Source organism: Heterodontus francisci, chromosome 31 (genome assembly GCF_036365525.1).
Source record: "Heterodontus francisci isolate sHetFra1 chromosome 31, sHetFra1.hap1, whole genome shotgun sequence".
NCBI lineage: Eukaryota > Metazoa > Chordata > Chondrichthyes > Heterodontiformes > Heterodontidae > Heterodontus > Heterodontus francisci.
Window position 1 is genome coordinate 43934339 of NC_090401.1, and position 20016 is coordinate 43954354.

General features: G+C 43.3%; 1 protein-coding gene across 6 annotated transcripts in view; it reads left to right on the plus strand.

The window, feature by feature from the left end:
- The window catches only part of rps6ka1 (ribosomal protein S6 kinase a, polypeptide 1), a 229046-nt gene extending 210017 nt beyond the window's left edge, over positions 1-19029 (plus strand). For all 6 annotated transcript variants that reach the window (XM_068011445.1, XM_068011446.1, XM_068011447.1 and 3 more), the window contains 3 exons: positions 7596-7713; positions 10909-11046; positions 11607-19029. In XM_068011445.1, coding sequence (XP_067867546.1) covers positions 7596-7713; positions 10909-11046; positions 11607-11732 — 382 coding nt within the window. In that variant the 3' untranslated portion in view covers positions 11733-19029. The remainder of the gene's footprint in view (positions 1-7595; positions 7714-10908; positions 11047-11606) is intronic.
- Positions 19030-20016: the final 987 nt, after the last annotated feature.

Consider the following 20016-nt stretch of genomic DNA (forward strand, 5'->3'; position numbering starts at 1 on the left):
TAGTGCAGGAGACCCCCCGAGTGCATCTCACTTTCCAACAGGTATTCAGTTCTGAATACTGAGGAAAGAGATGGTTTACCTGGGGAGTGCAGCCAGAGCCAAGGCAATGACACCCGGGTGGCTCAGGGGGGCACAAGGAAGACTGGAAGAGTGGTAGTGATAAGAGATTCGATAGTCAGGGGATCAGACAGGCGTTTCTGTGGCAGCAGATGTGAATCCAGGATGGTATGTTGTCTTCCTGGTGCCTGGGGTCAAGGATGTCACTGAACGGCTGCAGAGCACTCTGAGGGGGAGGGGGGAGAGTGAACAGCCAGCAGTCATGGTCCACATTGGTACCAACGACATAGGTAGGAGGAGGGATGTGATCCTGCAGAAAGAGTTTGGTGAGCTAGGTAAGAAAGTAGCAAGCAGGCCCTCAAAAATAGTAATCTCCAGATTAGTCCCAGTACCACGCACAAGTGAGTATAGAAATAGGAGGATAGTGCAGATGAATGCGTGGCTGGAAAGATGGTGCAGGAGGGAGGGCTTTAGATTCCTGGTGCACTGGGACCCGTTCTGGAGAAGGTGGGACCTGTGCAGGCCGAATGGGTTGCACCTGAACTGAGCTGGGACAAATTTCCTAGCGGAGCAATTTGCTAGTGCTAATGGGGAGGGTTTAAACTAACTTGGCAGGAGGAAATATCAGAAGAATACCAAGGTGCACAGAACACTGGGAGAGATAGATAGCACTAGAGTAGAGAATAGTAAGTTATTGGGTGGGGTCAGAGTAAGGGAGAAAGTAATCAAGCCTAAATCGGGGTTAATGTACATGTATGTGAATGCACGGAGTGTTGATAGGATTGGTGAGTTACGGACGCAGATTGACATGTGGAAATATGATGATGTGACTATAACAGAGACCTGGCTCAAAGAAGGGCAAAACTGGGTATTGAATATTCCTGGATACAAGATATTTAGGAAAGATAGGAAAAGGAAAAAGGGGGAGGGTGGTGTTATTGATTGAAGGAGAGCATTGCAGTGCTGGAGAAAAAGGATGTCCCTGAGGGGTTGAGGACAGAATCAATTTGGCTAGAGCTAAGGAACAAAAAAGGTGCAGTTACATTGCTCGGTGTTGCCTATAGGCCACCATCACCATCTAGTGGGAAGGACATGGAGGAACAAATTTGCAAGGAAATTGCAGAAGTGTGCAAAGATTTTAGGGTAGTTATAATGGGGAACTTTAATGATCCTAACTGGATGGTAGTAGTGTAAAGGGCAGTGTGGGGCAAGAATTCCTGGAGCGTGTTCAGGAAAATTTTCTACTGCAGTATGTTTCTAGTCTAACGAGAAAGGAGGCACTGCTAGACCTGGTTCATGGGAATGAGGTGGGCCAAGTAAATCAACTATCAGTAGGAGATCATTTAGGGGACAGTGATCATTGTATCATGAGGTTTAGGCTGACTGTGGAAAAGGGCAAAGAACAATCCAGAATAAGAAATATTAACTGGGGGAAAGCCAACTTCAGTGGGGTAAGAACGGAGCTGGAGCAAATAAATTGGAGTCAAAGGTTGGCAGAAAAAATGGTAGCAGAACAATGGGCTACCTTCAAAGAAGAGAGAGTTCAGGCACAGTCAAGGTATGTTCCTTCGAAGGGGAAAGGTAGGGTAAACAAATCCAGAGCTCCCTGGATGACAAAAGAGGTAGAGATTAAGATAAAGAAGAAAAAGTGTGCTTAGGACAGATGCCAGGTAGAAAATACTATTGAGAACCAGGCTGAATATAGAAGATGCAGAGGGGAAGTGAAAAAGCAGATGAGAGAAGCAAAGAGAGAGACTGGCAGCTAACGTTAAAGGAAATCCCAAAATTTTCTGTAGACATATAAATAGTAAAAGGGTGGTAAAAGGAGGATAAGAGCAAAATCGATAGCAATATTGGACTCTGTACTGAGTTCAGTAATTTCAGACCATGAGGCCCATTATTTTTTGTTTTTATTCTATTCTATTTTATTTTTAATATATATTTTAAATTATTTTTTAATCATGTGCTAGTCTTAAACTTATTTTTCGTGTGTTTGCTTTCATACAGAGCTGTTCATTATTCTGCCTTTAGCAATCTCCCTGGATTCATGCTTTGTCTTTCACTACAACCATATAGCACTCCATTTTCATTACGTTCCATGACATCTCTCTCATTTAATCTCTTCTCCCTCTGTCCTATCACAGTCCTTCCTTCTTCTTGTTCTTCTTCCCCCTCCACCTTTCATTTGCTCAAAGACTGTTACATTTCTAACTTTTGCCAGTTCTGATGAAGGGTCACAGACCTGAAACGTTAGCTCTATTTCTCTCTACAAAGACCTGCTGAGTTTTTCCAGCACTTTCTGTTCTTATTTCATGGTAAAAGGAGTTGGGTCAATTAGGGACCATAAAGGGGATTTATGCATGGAGGCAGAGGGCATAGATGAAGTATTAAATTAATACTTTGCCCTGTCTTCACCAAGGAAGAAGATGCAACCTGGACAATGGTGAAAGACGCTAGAAGGGTTTAAAATTGATCAGGAGGACGTATTAGATAGGCTGTCTGTACTTAAAATGGATAAAGCACCAGGACTGGAAGGGAGGCATCCAAGGATACTGAGGAAAGTGAGGATGGAAATTGCGGAGGCACTGGCCATAATTTTTCAGTTTTCCTTAGACTCCGGAGTGGTGCCAGAGGCCTGGAGAATTGCAAACGTTACACCCTTGCTCAAAAAAGGGTGTAAAGCCCAGGCCAGTCAGTTTAACTTCGGTGGTGGCAAACTTCTAGAAAAAATAATTCAGGACAAAATTAACAGTCACAAGGACAAATGCGGGTTAATTAAAGAAAGCCAGCATGAATTTCTTAAGGGAAATTCATGTTTAACTAACTTGCTGGAGTTTTTTGAGAAGGTAACAGAGAGGATTGATGAGGACAATGCAGTTGATATGCACATGGACTTTCAAAACGCGTTTGATACAGTGCCACACAACAGACATGTGAACAAAGTTATAGCTCATGGAATAAAAGGGACGGTAGCAACATGGATATGGAATTGGCTGAGTGACAGGAAACAAAGAGTAGTGGTTAATGGATGTTTTTCGGGCTGGAGGAAGGTTTGTTGGAGAGTTCCCCAGTGGTCAGTGTTGGGACCCTTGCTTTTCTTGATATTTATTAATGACCTAGACCTTGGTGTACAGTGCACAATTTAAAGTTTGCGGATGATATGAAACTTGGAAGCATTGTGATCTGTGAGGAATATAGTGTAGAACTGCAAAAGGACAAAAACAAGTTGGTGGAATGGGCGGATATGTAGCAGATGACATTCAATGCAGAGAAATGTGAAGTGATTCATTTTTGTAGGAAGAACATGGAGAGACGATATAAAATAAAGGGTACAATTCTAAAGGGAATGCAGGAGCAGAGGGACCTGGGCGTATATGTACATAAATCACTGAAGGTGGCAAGACAGGTTGAGAGAGTGGTTAATAAAGCATAAAGTATCCGGGGATTTATTAATAGAGGCATAGAATACAAGAGCAAGGAAGTTATGTTGAATTTATATAAGACACTAGTTCGGTCTCAGCTGGAGTTTTGCGTCCAATTCTGGGGGCCGCACTTCAGAAAAGATGTGAGGGCATTGTAGAGTGTACAGAAAAGATTCATAAGAATGGTTCCAGGGATGAGGACCATCAGTTATGAAGATAGATTGGAGAAGTTAGGACTGTTTTCTTTGGAGAAGAGAAGGCTGAGAGGTGATTTGATGGAGGTATTCAAAATTATGAGGGGTCTGGACAGAGTAGATAGAGAGAAACTGTTCCCACTCGTGAAAGGATTGAGAACGAGCGTGCACAGATTTAAAGTAATTGATAAGAGAAGCAAAAACGACATGAGGAAAAACTTCTTCACGCAGTGAGTGGTTAAGGTCTGGAATGCACTGCTTGAGTGTGTGGTGGAGGCAGGTTCAATTGAAGCATTCAAAAGCGAATTAGACTGTTATCTGAAAAGGAAGAATGTGCAGGGTTACGGGGAGAAGGCAGGGTAATAGCATTAAGTGAATTGCTGTTTTGGAGAGTAGGTGCGGACACATTGGGCCAAATGGCCGTCTCCTGCACTGTAGCGATTGTGATAAACTTTGCTGGCATCCTGTGAATCTGCTGAACTTAAATTGACGCAGATTTTCTAGTATTATATTTTTCTAGTTCTGAAGAAGGGTCACTGACCTGAAACGTTAACTCTGCTTCTCTCTCCACGATGCTGCCAGACCTGCTGAGTATTTCCAGCATTTCTTGTTTTTATTACAGATTTTCTAGTCATTGATTCTCTGAGTAGTTAACTTGGGACTATATATTGCTCCTCCCTACAGCCTTGCGGACGGAGCATTGTATTTTCCCCTCTTACTGAGGAGATTTACATTTCTACAGTCTCCCACACTGGCCTGTTTCAGTGCTATAATCTCAATGTAATTATAGAAAAAGCAGAAATCAAACAATCCTTGAGTAGATGCAACAGATTTGTGTTGAAGAGTATGTCGCTCAATAGAATTAAAGGTATTATCAGCCATGATCTTATTGAATGGCAAAGCAGGCTTGACAAGACAAATGGCCTATTCCAGTTCCTATTTCTTATGTTCTTAATGCTATGCACTTTTATTACACAAACATTGTAACCTGTGGGTTTGATGCTTTTATGTTGTACAGTTGCCCTGGGCAGTGTTGAAAGGTAAATGTAGCATGCTTGGGAGGATAGGTGATTTTGGACCTTCGGTTTCCAATGTGCTCGACCACTGGGATTTTCCTTGCCTTGTTTGGGTTATCTGTAGACTAATGGACAGAGATTTATTGCCATGCAGTGAACAATTCCATTATTGCTATGTCATGTGATGGGAAAGATGGTAGAAGAACCAGATAGGCCTTGGTCTCCTTGTTTAGCAATTCCTATATTCCTATTGACATTTTATTATTGTCGGTTGTCTGAGTTATTATTTTTCTCACCAAATGGTACATTGAGGCAGCAGTATGCCTTAGTCCCTGCAGGTGGCAATGCTGAGCACTGTGAGGTGTGCCAGTTCATGAGTACCCCCAACACGTACAAGAGTGTTGGTGCGGTCATTTTGTGGACTTCACAAAGCACCCTTAGCACTGCAGTAAAAATATGCAATGCTTCACAAAATGTGTAACATATACATGAATAAAATATGCATTAAAATATAGTTTAATACAGGCAGTAGCAGGATTTCCCCAACTGCTTTTGTACAAATCACAGTTTGGTAAATTCAAACAAATTAGCTTTCTTTCTTGGTGTTGGGTTATCTTCCTGTCTCTGCAGCTTTATTGAATCTCTTCCTGTGTGCCAGCTTGATTCAGTTAATGCACCATGCCATCTGAATCAGAAGTTTGTGTATTCAATATATACTCTACTACTGGGCGGCACAGTGGTGCAGTGGTTAGCACCGCAGCCTCACAGCTCCAGGGACCCGGGTTCAATTCTGGGTACTGTGCGGAGTTTGCAAGTTCTCCCTGTGACCGGGTGGGTTTTCATCGGGTGCTCCGGTTTCCTCCCACAGCCAAAGACTTGCAGGTTGATAGGTAAATTGGCCATTATAAATTGCCCCTAGTATCATCATCTTCGTCTTTGGCCTCCTTGTCTCAAGAGCCAATGGGTAAGCGCCTGGAGGTGGCTATAAAGGCTAATATTAAAGTGACAGACTCTTTCACAGGTGCTGCAGAAGAAATTGTTTGTCGGGGCTGTTACACAGTTGGCTCTCCCCTTGCACTTCTGTCTTTTTTCCTGCCAACTGCTAAGTCTCTTCGACTCGCCACACTTTAGTCCCTAGTATAGGTAGGGGGATATAGGGAAGGTGGGGATGTGGTAGGAATATGGGATTAGTGTAGGATTAGTATAAATAGGTGGTTGAAGGTCGGCACAGACTCGGTGGGCCGAAGGGCCTGTTTCAGTGCTGTATCTCTAAATAAATAAATAAATAAAAAATACTCAGCAAACACACAGGCGGCGCAGTGGTTAGCACCACAGCCTCACAGCTCCAAGGACCCGGGTTCGATTCCTGGTACTGCCTGTGTGGAGTTTGCAAGTTCTCCCTGTGTCTGCGTGGGTTTTCTCCGGGTGCTCCGGTTTCCTCCCACAAGCCAAAAGACTTGCAGGTTGATAGGTAAATTGGCCATTATAAATTGTCACTAGTACAGGTAGGTGGTAGGGAAATATAGGAACAGGTGGGGATGTTTGGTAGGAATATGGGATCAGTGTAGGATTAGTATAAATGGGTGGTTGATGTTCGGCACAGACTCGGTGAGCCGAAGGGCCTGTTTCAGTGCTGTATCTCTAATATAAAAAAAAATATAATAAAAAATATAAATACACCAAATTGACAGTTCAGCACATTTCTCAAAGAGTGGTGCGGTTTAAGGTATCATCCTTCAGGTGAGCCCTGAAACTATGGCTCCTCTGACTGCTCAGGTGAGCAGTGAGGATCTTATGACACAATTCAAAGACTGAGGAGTTTTCTTGGTTACCTGGCCAAAATTACACATTCAGACACACACAAAACTGATAATTTCATCATTAATCTCATTACTCTTGGGATCTTGCTGTGCACAAATTACCTACCTCTTTTGTCTTTCTAAATAATTTGTGTAAAGTGTTTGGAGATGATGTAAATTTTTAAAATCATTTTTTTCAAAAGCACCCCGACTATGGCCCTAATTTTTTTTCAAGCATGATATTCAATAGCTGTACAATGCATTGTGCATCTGAAGATTCATGAGTGGGTGTATTAACATGGCAGTAGAATTTCTAAATTGCAGGACCACTGTTTGTATTTTAATCTGAGTTTGGTTAATACTGCTGTTTAAAGTACTCTGAACTTTCCAACCCCACTAATAATTACATGACAAAGACGGCTGGCGAACTATTATACCCTTCAACTAAAATGCTAAGAGGTGTCATCATGAGGAAATGCCTGCAAATTGATATTCATGGCTGGTTATGGGATGATGACAAGAGGCAGTTTAGCAAGACTGTTACCAGCTGACAGCATATAAAAGGTGAGTTAAAGTATAACAAAATACAATGTTTTCAGACTAAGCAAAGCAGTACTTATCAGACTGCAATTATTGCCCCTTAGAGTTGCTGAAACTTGAGGCAATGGTTGACCATTGTAGTCTTCAACCAAAGTCAATATTTAACACAAATGGGCTATCTCTTGAACAACCGATGATAACAGGGTGCCTCCTGGCTAAATTGCAGTTCCATTCAATCTATTCCCCATAGTTTTCTGTTCCATTTTTGAGTGGAAGTGGCTAGACTGACAGCTCATCAAAGGTTGGGACAATCTGTGTGAGAAATGATGATCATGCACCTGTTTTTACACTTTGGCATAAGATACTGATGATGTTCTAAAATCTGGCTGCTAGGGCTTTTTGGGAAATTGTCAGGATTAATTGTAGCTGAATGTCCTTTCATGCATTCTAATTAGTATGGACAGTGCAATACCAGGCTGTTAACAGGGTTCAGTTCTCCTTATATTGGCCTCTACAGATTTCTGTTTCTTCAACTGAAATGCTTTTTCTTTGGTTATCTTGAGCCAGGTATACCCCATTTGCTAATGGTCCAGATGATACTCCAAGTGAGATCCTGGCTAGGATTGGCAGTGGACACTACAATCTGCAGGGTGGAAACTGGGACAAAGCCTCTTCTGCTGCAAAGGTCAGTTTAAAAGTTTTTATTTTAGTGAGGTGAGTAACAAAGTACTATTCAAATGAGGATCCAGTATTGAAGCATACTCTACAACTCCTGATTATCCGGGAGGGAAAATTAATCCAAACTGGTCTTCTGTATCACCGAGAAGGTGAAGTGCAGGTTTCCCATCTATCTCTATCCTTATTCTGGGAATGGCAGGCTATGCAGGGAGATCTGACAATGGGTGAGAAATGCAATGTTCCAGATGAATAGCAATGCAATGACATTCAATGTTAGTGTGCTGATTTTCAGTGCCATGATTCAAATTCTGCTCCGCTCCTCTTTTGGGCCCCGTTGATTGAGGCCAGTCTTTTCCTTTGGATTCAGGAGTGTAACACAATGGCAAATTTTACATGGGGAAATATACTTTCAGGAAATGATAGAACTATTTCACAATTTGGGGACAGTTTGGCACACTGTGCTACTACACTGAGGGTCTTTATCTGAATCCAGCCCAGGAAAATCTACCCCTTCTGACAGCTGAAACACAGTCCTATGTGGAATTAATTTGGGGTAGCTTCCAGTGGGCACAAAACTGCATATAATTCAGTGTGAATTAACAAAAAATTGAGAGTCCACAAGGGTGGATGTTGGAAAATGAAAAGTTACAATAGCTTAGTGGGAGATCCTTCTGAAGTTGAGGACAGTTGCTTGTACAGCTTGTAGGGAGCTTTACTCTGTTTGAAACAGCTGATCATGATGTAAGGTGTGAAAGTTCCAGAACCCATGGCAGAAATCATGGTTTAATTTTTATATTCTGCTCTCCACACTTACAACTGGAAAGGTAGTTTGACGAATATTGTTGCATATCCAGTTGTCCAGTTGCTATGAGATGTGTGTGTGTGATTGGAACTTTCATTCTCCAAATGGATCTGTAGAAAAAGGCTAGCCTCCACTCTGCACTACTCCCCCCAAAATCCATGACTGGAATCTCAATTCAGTGGGGATTCAGGAGCAGAAATGCACATCCAACATATCTATGGTAAGCAAGTTAGAGCTATGCGTAATCTGCAGGGTTGTAGGTTTGAGCATTACTGTCCTTGTAAATAAGCAATATGGTGTCTATTTTACTGTACAGTAGAATTTCATTGTGGAACAACATTGAGCATCGTTCTATTATAAAATAACTAGAGCATCTCCAGCATTTGCTCCTCTTCCTGCCCCTGCACTTTTACCCCTCGAGTCCTCCATCTGTCCATGGCCCCCTCCTCTTCCTATCTACATGTTGCCTTTGATGACATTATCTAAAGACATGCGCCAGAATTTTACCAGTCCTTTGGAGACTGGCTGGGAGGGGAGAGGGATGGTAAGATGACGTCGGAAGGGAAGCCCGATGTGTTCCCGCCACCAGGAGATATTCCCAATTAAATGGCCTATTGACGGCCATTTTACCAGACCGACTGCATTTTATGTGCATCAGAACAGCCCCCCACCGCCTGGTGAGTCTGCCAGCTACATCAAGGTGGCCTTCCAGCGGCTTCCCTGGGGGCCTTCCTTTCCAGGGGCCCCTGGTGGCAACGGCCACCCCTACAGCTCTGACGCCACCACTGGATTATTCACCCGTCTGATTGCTGGGGCCTATCTGCTTGGCCCCAGCACACCCATAACTCTCTTACAGCCCTTCCAGGGCGCCTCAACCTGGAAGCGACCTCTCCTTCTCCTTTTAGCCTCAGCAGCAGCCACCTGTATCAGTGGCGCTGCTGAGCTGCCAGCCATCTGATTGGTAAAATTGCCACCGTGGTCCCGCCATCCACATGCTTTGGTTCGGGATCCATATTTGGTCCTGACATTGGGATCCATGGTGTGCCAGTGAAATCAGCTTCCACATGTGTGCTGATGACACCCAACCTCAGCTGTCCTCAAAAATACAAAAGCAAAATACTGCGGATGCTGGATATCAGAAATAAAAGCAGAAAATGCTGGAAATTATCATCAGTTACCATTACCATCTCCTTTTTGCCTCCCACCATCATCCTTTTTGTCATTTAATCTCTCCTCCCTACCACCCTATCACAGACCTTCGCTTTTGTTCTTCATCAAGTCTTTCCTTTCCCTGCCTCTAATTGTTTAAAACCTATTAGATCTCTAACTTCTTCCAGCTCTTACAAAAGGTCAGCAACCTGAAATATTAACTCTGTTTCTTTCTACGAATGATACCTGACCTGCTGAGTATTTTGAGCATTTTCTGTTTTTATTCCAACTCTCCAGCACTTGACCCTTTCCTAATTTTGTGTTGTCCGACTGCTTGTCTGACATCCAGGCTTGTGAGCAGGAATTTCCTTCAGTTAAATGAGCCATTGTCTACAATCCTCACAACAAACTCTATTCCCTCACCATTGATTCTGATTCCACTCCCCTCACTAGACAATGTCTTAGGTTGAACAAGGCTGTTTGCACTCTAGGTGTCCTATTTGACCCCGAGCTGAACTTCTGATTCTAAATCCTCTTCATCGCAAAGACCGCCTATTGCCACCTCCATAATATCACTTGCATCCGCATCTGAAACACTTGCCTCTAGACTCGACTATTTCAATGGTCTCCTGGTTGGTCTCTCATTCTCCACACTCTATACTTGAGCTCGTACTCTATCCTCCACCAAGTTCCGCTCATACATCGCCTCTGTGCTAGCTGACTTACATTGTCTCCCAGTTCCCCAACACTTAAAATTTTATATCCTCCTGCTTAAATCCATTCATGGCCTCATCCTCCCTATTTCCAACCCTACATCACCCCTGCTCCTAGATCTCTGCATTCCTGGAACTTTGGCCTCTTGTGCATCCTTCCCTCCCTTTGCCCCACCATTGGTGGCTGTGCCTTCAGCTGACTAGGTGCCATGCTTTGCAATTCCCTCCATTAAACCCCTTTTTCTCTTTATTCCTCTCTCCTCCTTTAAAGCCCACTAAAATCCATTCCTCACTAAGCTTTTGGCTACTCCTATTAATATCTCCTCCTTTGGTTCAGCTTCCATTTTTTTTCCAATTATTCCTCTATGAAGCACCTTGGACATTTTTACATGTTAAAAGTGCTATATAAATGCATGTTTTATTACACTTCAAATTCTTCAACTTGTCCATTATTGAAGACGGTGCTTGGTATTTGTTTCTTTTGGTTAATTATGGCAAATAAAACTCAGACTTGCATTACAACTTTCCTAATCAACAGGACCTCGTCTCCAAGATGTTGCATGTTGACCCACACCGACGTTTGACAGCAAAACAGGTATTGAAACATCAGTGGATCATGAATCGAGATCAGCTGCCACAGAGCCAGCTGACCCGGCAGGATGTCCATCTTATTAAGGTAGGCTGTATTTGTGATGGGCGAGCAGATGTATGTACTGGTAGCCCTCTCCAATCCCCTCCAATTTTCCTTTGGCATCCTCTCCTGCCTGATGGACTTGCTGTGACAATTGCTGGCACAGCACTGGGCTTGTGCCCCAAACTCTCCCATTTCACTTCCTCTGCACCTAACTTGTGTATTACTGAAGTAAAGCCAACATTCAAACTGTTTTGCTGATGTGTGGTGCATGCAGATCAAGTGCTATGATATTTCTACCCACGGAGATAGAAATAATTTGTTTTACAGTGGTAGCCCGGTATAAATTATTTTCATTTACTGGGTTTCAGTAGTTTCTGGGAGTCTTGACATTATGTTCAAGGTGTTTCCAACGCTCTGTACAGTTAAGCCCCAGGAAGCAATTAACTGAAATGTATTTCACTGGATTAAACTTTTCAGGGTATATATCACAATTAATGGAGGTAAGTAACATTAAACTTGTGCTATTTCATGTCTTTTGTGTTGAAATTTGTTTCTAGTGTGGTGTATTTTTTAACAATGTTTCTCGTGTCCTCTTTTCCCAGGGAGCGATGGCTGCCACATTCTCAGCCTTGAGTAGCTCCCCGCCAGCACCAAAACTGGAGTCCGTGAAGGCATCAACTTTGGCTCAGCGCAGAGAACTTAAAAAGCTGCCATCCACGTCACTGTAACTCAACGTCTGTGCCTGCAACTCATTACAAGCAGTGAAAGATTCTGGGAAGCCCAAATTATGTGCACGATCAGAGAGACCATTCTCTTCCCGGATGTGGCAATTTACAGGAGCGTGAACTTTCTGTTGAATCTTTGGGACAATCTTGCAGTACTTGAGAGATAAAAATTAAGGGGAAGGAATCAAGGGGGAACTGCCTGTTATCATGTGAAATAGCTTTCACCTTACAATTCTGCTGTAGAGTCTTCAATTTCCTACACCAGTTTTCTGTGGTGAGCATCTTGCAGCAGCCAAGAAACTCTGAATTCTGTTTAAGAGCATTTGCTGTTGATTTTTAAAATTTTGCTTTTAAGTACATGTAAAGGAATGATACTTTTTTTAAACTGTGGCAATGGGCATGTTCTGAGCGCAAATCATCCAGATCACGGAGAGCATAAATATTGCTGAGTCACTGGACTGTGATCAGCTCAAAGCCCAGGTTCAGGTTATACTGCAACATTTTCAAGAGCATTGAAAATTTTAAACATCGGATTGTGTGTTAAAGCTCACTGTTGTTCATGCAGTCCTCTTTCTTTGTGCTACCTCTTCCTCATCGTAGTTCAAGTTCTCTGTAGTAATGTGCGATAGAGGTTTCAATCAAATGCCCAGTGAAACATTGGTTAAAGGGGTGCCTAATGCTGCTTCAATTCCTTTTCCCATGGCCCTAGGATCATGTGCGAACTAAATAATATTGTAATTGAACAACAACAAAAAATGCTGGAAACACTCAGCAGGTCAGGCAGCGTCTGTGGAGAGAGAAACAGAGTTAACATTTCAGGCTTGTTTCAGATCAGGTCTGAAACGCAGGCCGAAGTTTTACCCTCATCAGACAGGAACCGCCCACCGACCAAAAAGTCGGTGGCGATCCTGCCTCCACCTGGCCTGGGAATCCAGACTGCATTTTACAGTCCCCAGGTCCTTAATTGGCCAGAGGTGGGGCTTTCACCTCATTGGAGTGGTGGCCACTGCTGGGACTGCAACCCAGCTTTGAGAAGAAGAGGAAGTACAGCCCAGAGAAAAAGTACCTTTTTGGGGCCTCGCTGGAGGTGATCGGTCAGGTACTGGCGAGGCAAGGGTGATCGATTGGGGTGGTTGGGGCATTGGGGGCGGTCCTTCATAGGGCACAGGCCACCATTGGGCACTGGCCACCTAAGGGCCTTGATTGGCCTGGGGCGGGCTGTTTTCTGCTGCCGCCGCGGCACATAAAATTGTGGCGAGAGTGGGTCGGGAAAGGCCCCCCGCGCCTCCCGCTCCATTTTATGCCCCCCCCCCCCCCCCCCACCACCTCCACTCTTTGGGAGAGGTGGGGAGTAAAATTCCGGTTGTTAACTCTGTTTTTCTCTCTCCACAGATGCTGCCTGACTTGCTGGGTGTTTCCAGCATTTCTGTTTTTGGTTCAGATTTCCAACATCCAAAGTATTTTGATTTTGTAAATGAACAAATGCCTTGCAGTAACTTAATCTGCCATTGAGTACCGGAAGCTCCAGCCATATCATTAGATGTTCTGTCCAATCAAAATGCTTAAAAACAAACCACCTGTCTAATGATCTTAAACATCCCTCTGGGCTCTGTACCAACAGGTTATGTGGCTGTCAGGGATGGATTCACTGCGCATGGAACCTTCAGGTGCCACATTCATTCATTAAACATGTAGCTAGTTGTCCCATAGCCATTACTTGCCTTTTGGTTTCTTGAATGATTGATTGTGTGTCAGATATTGTCAGTGCCTGGAGCGATTGTGTGCTTAGGGAGTGCTTGTGTATCCTAGTGTCAGCACATAGAGTGAATGCATGTCTCAGCACGTGAAGTGCCTGTGCATCCGACAAGTGACTGCATGTCTAGCAAGTGTCAGCACCTGGAATGATTGCGTATCTGGCTCGTGACTGCGTATCCGGGGAGTATCAGCATCTGCAGTGAGTGTGTTCTAAATGATATATCGAAATGATACCAGTTTAGTAAGTAATGAAAATGCCAAATAGTTAATTTAATTGAAAAGCTTTTTTAGTGACTGAACTAGGCATCCATGAAGCACTATAGTGCATCAGCTGCAGCAGAAGAATTGTGTATTCCGTGACAATCTGTAATCTCATCGCCTGGCATATCTCTCACCCTGCCATTACCATCAAGCCAAGGGACCAATCTGGTTCAGTGAGAAGCGGAGGAGAGCATTCCAGGAGCAACACCAGGCATACCTAAAAACAAGGTACCAAACTGGAGTAGCTACAACACAGGCCTTTAGGTATGCTAAACATCAGAAAGAGAATGCTATAGGCAGAACCAAGTGATCCCACAACCAATGGATCAGATTAAACTTCTGCAGTCCTGCCACATCCTGTCGTGAATGGTGATGGGCAATTAAACAACTAACATGAGGAGAAGGCTGAATGAACATCCCCATCTTGAATAATGGCAGAGTTCAGCACATCAATGCAAAAGACAAGGCGGAAGCATCTTAAGCAGTGCAGAGTCGAAGATACATCTCTGTCTCCTCCTGAGGTCCCCATTATCACAGATGCCAGTCTTCAGGCAATTTAATTCAATTCAATCCACTCCACATGATATCAAGAAACAACTGAGCACACTGGATACAGTAAAGCTGTGGGCCTTGACAGCATTCCGGCTGTAGTGCTGAAGACTTGTACTCCAGAACTAGCTGCGCAGCTAGCCAAGCTGTTCCTGTACAGCTACAACACTGGCATCTAACGGGCTATGTGGAAACGTGCCCAGGGGTGTTCTAGTCACAAAATACAGGCCAAATTCCATCCAGTCAATTGCCGTCCCATCAGTCTGCTCTCCATCATCAATAAAGTGATGAAAGGTATCGTCGACAGTGCTATCAAGTGGCACGTACTCATCAATACCCTGCTCACCAGTGCTCAGTTTGGATTCTGCCAGGACCACTCAGCTCCAGACCTCATTATAGCCTCGGTCCAAACATAGCTAAAAGAACTGAATTCCAGGGTGAGTTGAGAGTGACTGCCCTTGACATCAAGGCAGCATTCGACCGAGTGTGATACCAAAGAGCCCTAGTAAAATTGAAGTCGATGAGAAGCGGAGAGAACTTTCCACTGGCTGGAGTCATGCCTAGCACAAAGAAAGATGGTTGTGGTTATTGGAAGCGAATCAGCTCAGCCACAGGACATCTCTGCAGGCATTTCTAGTCCCAACCATCTTCAGCCGCTTCACAAAAGACCTTCTGTCCATCATAAGGTCAGAAGTGGCGATTTTCTCTGATGATTGCACAATGTTCAGTCCCGTTGATAACTCCTCAGATAATAAAGCAGTGCATGCCTGCATGCAGCAAGACCTGGACAACATTCAGGCTTGGGCTGATAAATGGCACATAACGTTTGTGCCATACAAGTGACAGGCAATGACCATCTCCAACAAGAGAGATTCTAACCGCCTTTCCTTGACATTCAATGCCATTACCATTGCTGAATCCGCCACCATCAACATCCTGGGGGTTACCATTGATCAGAAACTTAACTGGACCAGCTGCATAAATACTGTGACTACAAGAGCAGGTCAGAGGCTGGGAATTCTATGGCGAGTAAATCACTTCCTGACTTCCCAAAGCCTGTCCACCATCTTCAAGGCACAAGTCACGAGTGTGACGGCATACTCTCCACTTGCCTGGATAAGTGCAGCTCCAACAACACTCAAGAAACTTGATATCATCGGAACAAAGCAGCCTATTTGATTGGCACCCTATCCACCACCAGAAATATTCACACCAGCGGAGAACAATGGCAGCAGTGCATACTATCTACAAGATGGACTGCAGCAACTCACCAAGGATCCTTCAACAGCACCCATTGTAACCCACAACCTCTATTATGTAGAAGGACAAGGTAGAAGGCGCATGCCAATGCCACCACCTGCAAGGTTTCCCTCCCTTCTAAGTCGCACAACATCCTCACTTGGAAACATGTTGCCGTTCCTTCACTGTCACTGGCTCAAAATTGTGGAACTCCCTCCCTAACAGCTGTGTGGGTGTACCTGGTTGGTTGGCATCCTTCCATCTACAAACGAAGGACAGGCAGCAAACAATTCATTTAGGTGGGGTGTCTTCTCTCCGTGCACCTTTGCTGATGGCTGTAAGGCTAATCCTTGAGAGGCAAATTCTACCACAAGTGCTGCACGTGAAGCTGCCAAGAGTTATTTTTGATGTTGGCGACTGTTGCCAAGCTGCTGTAGCAACTGGTCGTGGTGGTGGTGCACACCAGTCCACAGGATATGTCGCCATTTCTCTTTCGTCCGCTAGTGACTCCCAGGTGAGAGAGTCACGCTTGCAAGCATCCTTGAAAGGAGCTTTGGGCGCCCCACTGGTCATCTGACCCCGGCTACCTCACCATACAGAAGATCCTTGGGTATGCGACCTATTCCATCCTGCGGACATGTCCAATCCACCGAAGATGTCCCTGTTTGATTAGTGCTAACACACTTGGGAGCTCTGCCTTTGAGAGGACTGCCACATTTGTAATTTTGCCCTGCTAGGATAATCCCATAATGCGCCTCAGACAGGGAAGATGGAAATTATTGTACTTTTAAGTCGCCCATGTTTCACAGCCATACAGCAAGGTGCTGAGAACACAGGCCTGATAAACCATCAGCTTGGTCCTAAGGGTCAGTTTGCTGTTATCCCATGCGTAGGATACAGACACCACAAGGATTATAGTGGTTCACGAAGGTGTCTCATTACCACCTTCTCAAGGGCAATTAGGGATGGGCAATAAATGTTAGGCTTGGCAACATCCCCTACATTCCATAAAGGAATTAAAGAACAAAAACTTCAACAGGAATTCCTAATCTAAAGCCTGGACCGCAAACTCTTTCAAATAAAATGGTTGACTCCTATTGTACTAAAATATGTTATATGATCGATTGCAGGACGCATTACCAACCAGTAACACAGGTGGCATTATAAACTCAACACTTAGTCACAGTAGGTTAATCCTAGATAAGCTGTTCAGTTTAAAACCTTAGTATATGTAAATATTTATATTAAAGCCAAAGAGACATTGGGTCGCAACTTAACCTGCAGTTTGATGATCTATTTCGTGAAATAATGCATTTTGTATATGTTCCATGTACTGACCCACCAATAACAAACAAATACCTCACCCAGAAGTGGAGATGCACTGCTTTAGGAAATTGACATTATCAGAACTCGCGTAATGATTTACACTTTAAAATCTGATGAAAAGCACCTCCCAAGTGATTGATATTTGGTGTTTTTGGAGTTGCTTGTTAATGTGATTGCACAGAGCATGCAGATTTATAAATCCACATGCAAAGTAGAAGAATATCTACTGCTTTTTGACTGGCTATTTAGCATAAACAATCTCATTCTGTAGACACATGCCCAAGTGGCTCTGTGGTGCTGTCATGATGTACGTATTCCATCGTGTTGTCTACTGGTTATTAAACCTGTTTTGCTAAACAGACAAACTTCTTGCCCCAGACTCCAATGCTGCACTGCCTGAGAGCAATTAGCATTTTTGGGACGATCATAAATTGGTCTCCTTGTTGTGTCCCCACTTCTGTTAGTGCTGTTACTGCAGTGACTTGTTACAAATGGACCACGTAAGAAACTAAATGCTGGAAAGCCAGATAGTTGCTTTGAACTTTTCTATTGGACAAAGGCAGATTGACGGGAAGATGGGGTCCAGGCTTTAATGCTGGGAACCAGGGCTACTGCAGGCTGTGAACCCACAACTTAAATGTCATCCTTCAACAAGATTAGGAAAGGTATTTGTGTTCTCTGAATGGTGTATGTGCAGACAGTGTCCCACCAAAATCAGTTAATTAAATTCAAAATGGAAGTGGGATGTATGCCCAAAATCAAATATCTGGTTTGGAATGGCATTGGAGGTTCTAGGGCTAACTGTGAACTGAAATGATAGCTTATGTGGCAATGAGGAGGGACAGAGAAGTGAGGGAACCTTGTTGTCTGTGTGACATAGCAGGCCAGGGTTGAATGTTGGAGATGGAAAGATGGTTTTATGCAGCATCTGGTACACACTCCACAATCACCTCTACTACATGCTACCTATGTGTGTGTATATATATATATAGATCTGTGAGACATGCTTCTGTTTGCAATGCAATCCATACGCACATTTCACACACCTGCCCCTCTGGTAATGTGAGCCTGTTTTTTAGGGGACCCGCGTTTAAAACAAATAATTTTTGAACTTGAGGTGTTAGCTGGATTGAAAAAGCTTGTATTCAGGAGATGCCAACTGCATCACCTAGCAGAGACAAGTGTACACCAGCAACTCCATCCAAATTCAGAGTTCCTTTTTTTAAAAAAAATCTCCAATTCCAAAATTAGTGTTCTTGCTTCAACATAGAAGCATAGTAAATTTACAACAAATAGCAGGAAGAACTTTTTTAAAGTGATAAACATTTGGATTAACTTGCCAAGCAGGCAACAATACTGAAGTTATTCAAAATACAATCTGTTACCATGATGAGACAGTTAATGTACTTGAGGGATGATTGGCCAAGTGGCTTGTTCTCATCCTTGACATTATTAAGTTGTTGAGTATTCTGCTCCAAAAACCTCAAATGCAAAGCTATGCTTACCTCAGTTGGGAATGCATGCTATCAGAATCCAGCCATATGGGATCAAGTTGAAAACATTCTAGTTTTATTTAGATGTGAAAAATTATATTGGAGCTAATCCTTACTGCTTGCCGAGATTACAGGTACTTGACATGGTGTGAAACTGATCAACTGATATGTTTTGATTTAATCGGCGATGCTATGTTCAAATGCACTTTACAAAAAAATTTTCACTGATGTGCTTGGTTTCCTTAATGAAAACTGTTGCTCAAGTTGTTTAATCTCTTACCCTCATTGCATTCTCTGACTGGCTGTTCTGATTCTGGACTCTGCATGGGTTTTGCTGTAGTTAATCAGTGCTGTTGGACTTTCAGTTGCATAATTACTGTTTCCTGTACAAATTAGTACTGTCCTCATTAGTGAATTTTTTTGAGTAGAATCAAGATTTGTTTTGCTTTGATGAGTGAGCAGGGTGCAATCTCTGCAGTTCGCAATTAGCTTTAATTAACGTCTTCATTAAAACAATGGAATTTTAAAGAGGTTTCATAGGATGTAATATTTTCTATCATTTCAAATGATTTTTGACTTTGTAATTTGTTCCTGTAATTTTAAGTTCTGAATGTGTCTGCCACATCTATCAGAGGCCTATACTGCAAAACTGTGAATAAATTCCCAGCAGTACTGCACCTCAGATTTCTTCCATTCTTCTTGAGTCGCTTATTATTTGTGTGTAACTGAGAATTGTGTTCAGACCATAGCAAAGAACAGGAGTAAGTGGACTCCAATTACAACACTAGTTACAGAGTGGCTGACTCCCTGTCAGCAGATGTGTGAGCAAGGTGGACATGAGGGGAGAGAACAGTATTGTTGTCTTCAAATTGATGGATACAGCTACACCATCACCCTCTCCCAGAGCAGAGCTTTAATAACCGCTTACATTTATATAGCGCCTTTTACACAGTAATACATTCCAAGGCGCTTCATGAACGTAACCAGACAAAAATTGCCATGAGCCAAATGGGGAGACATTATGACAAGTGATCAAAAGCTTGGTCCAAGAGCTTGGTTTTAAACCGGGTTTGAAAGGAAAACAAAGAGGCAGAGAAGTGTAGGGAGGTAACTCCAGAACTTGGGGCCTCGACAGTTGAAGACACAGCCATCAATGTTGAATCGAAGCAGGTCTGGGATGGACAAGAGGTTTGCATCAGCGTAGCAGAAAGATTTTAGAGAGTTACAGGGGTGGAGGAAGTTAGAGATAGTGAGGGGTGAGGCTGTTGAAGGATTTGAACACAAGGATCAGCATTTTAAAATCAAAGCCATTGCCAGATCAGGTGCCAGTGTAAGTCAGTGAGCACAGAGGTAATGGGTGAATTGGATTTGGTGTGAGTTAGGATGAGCTAACATTTATGGAGGTCAAAGATGTGAGATTGGCCAGGAGAGCATTGTATTAGTCAAGTCTAGAGGTATCAAAAGTTTGGCAACTCTATTGGTGTGGACCAATGCAAAAATCTGCTCAAATAATTATTTTCTGCTCAGAGCATTTTTACAAAATGCTGTGCGACACTCCTAATCTGCAGTGACATTTAAGTTTTGACAGATTTTATTCCGAATACAAGTGCAGTGCACAGATTATAAAGAGTTGATCTGACATTCAATCCAAGCTTTATTTCTCC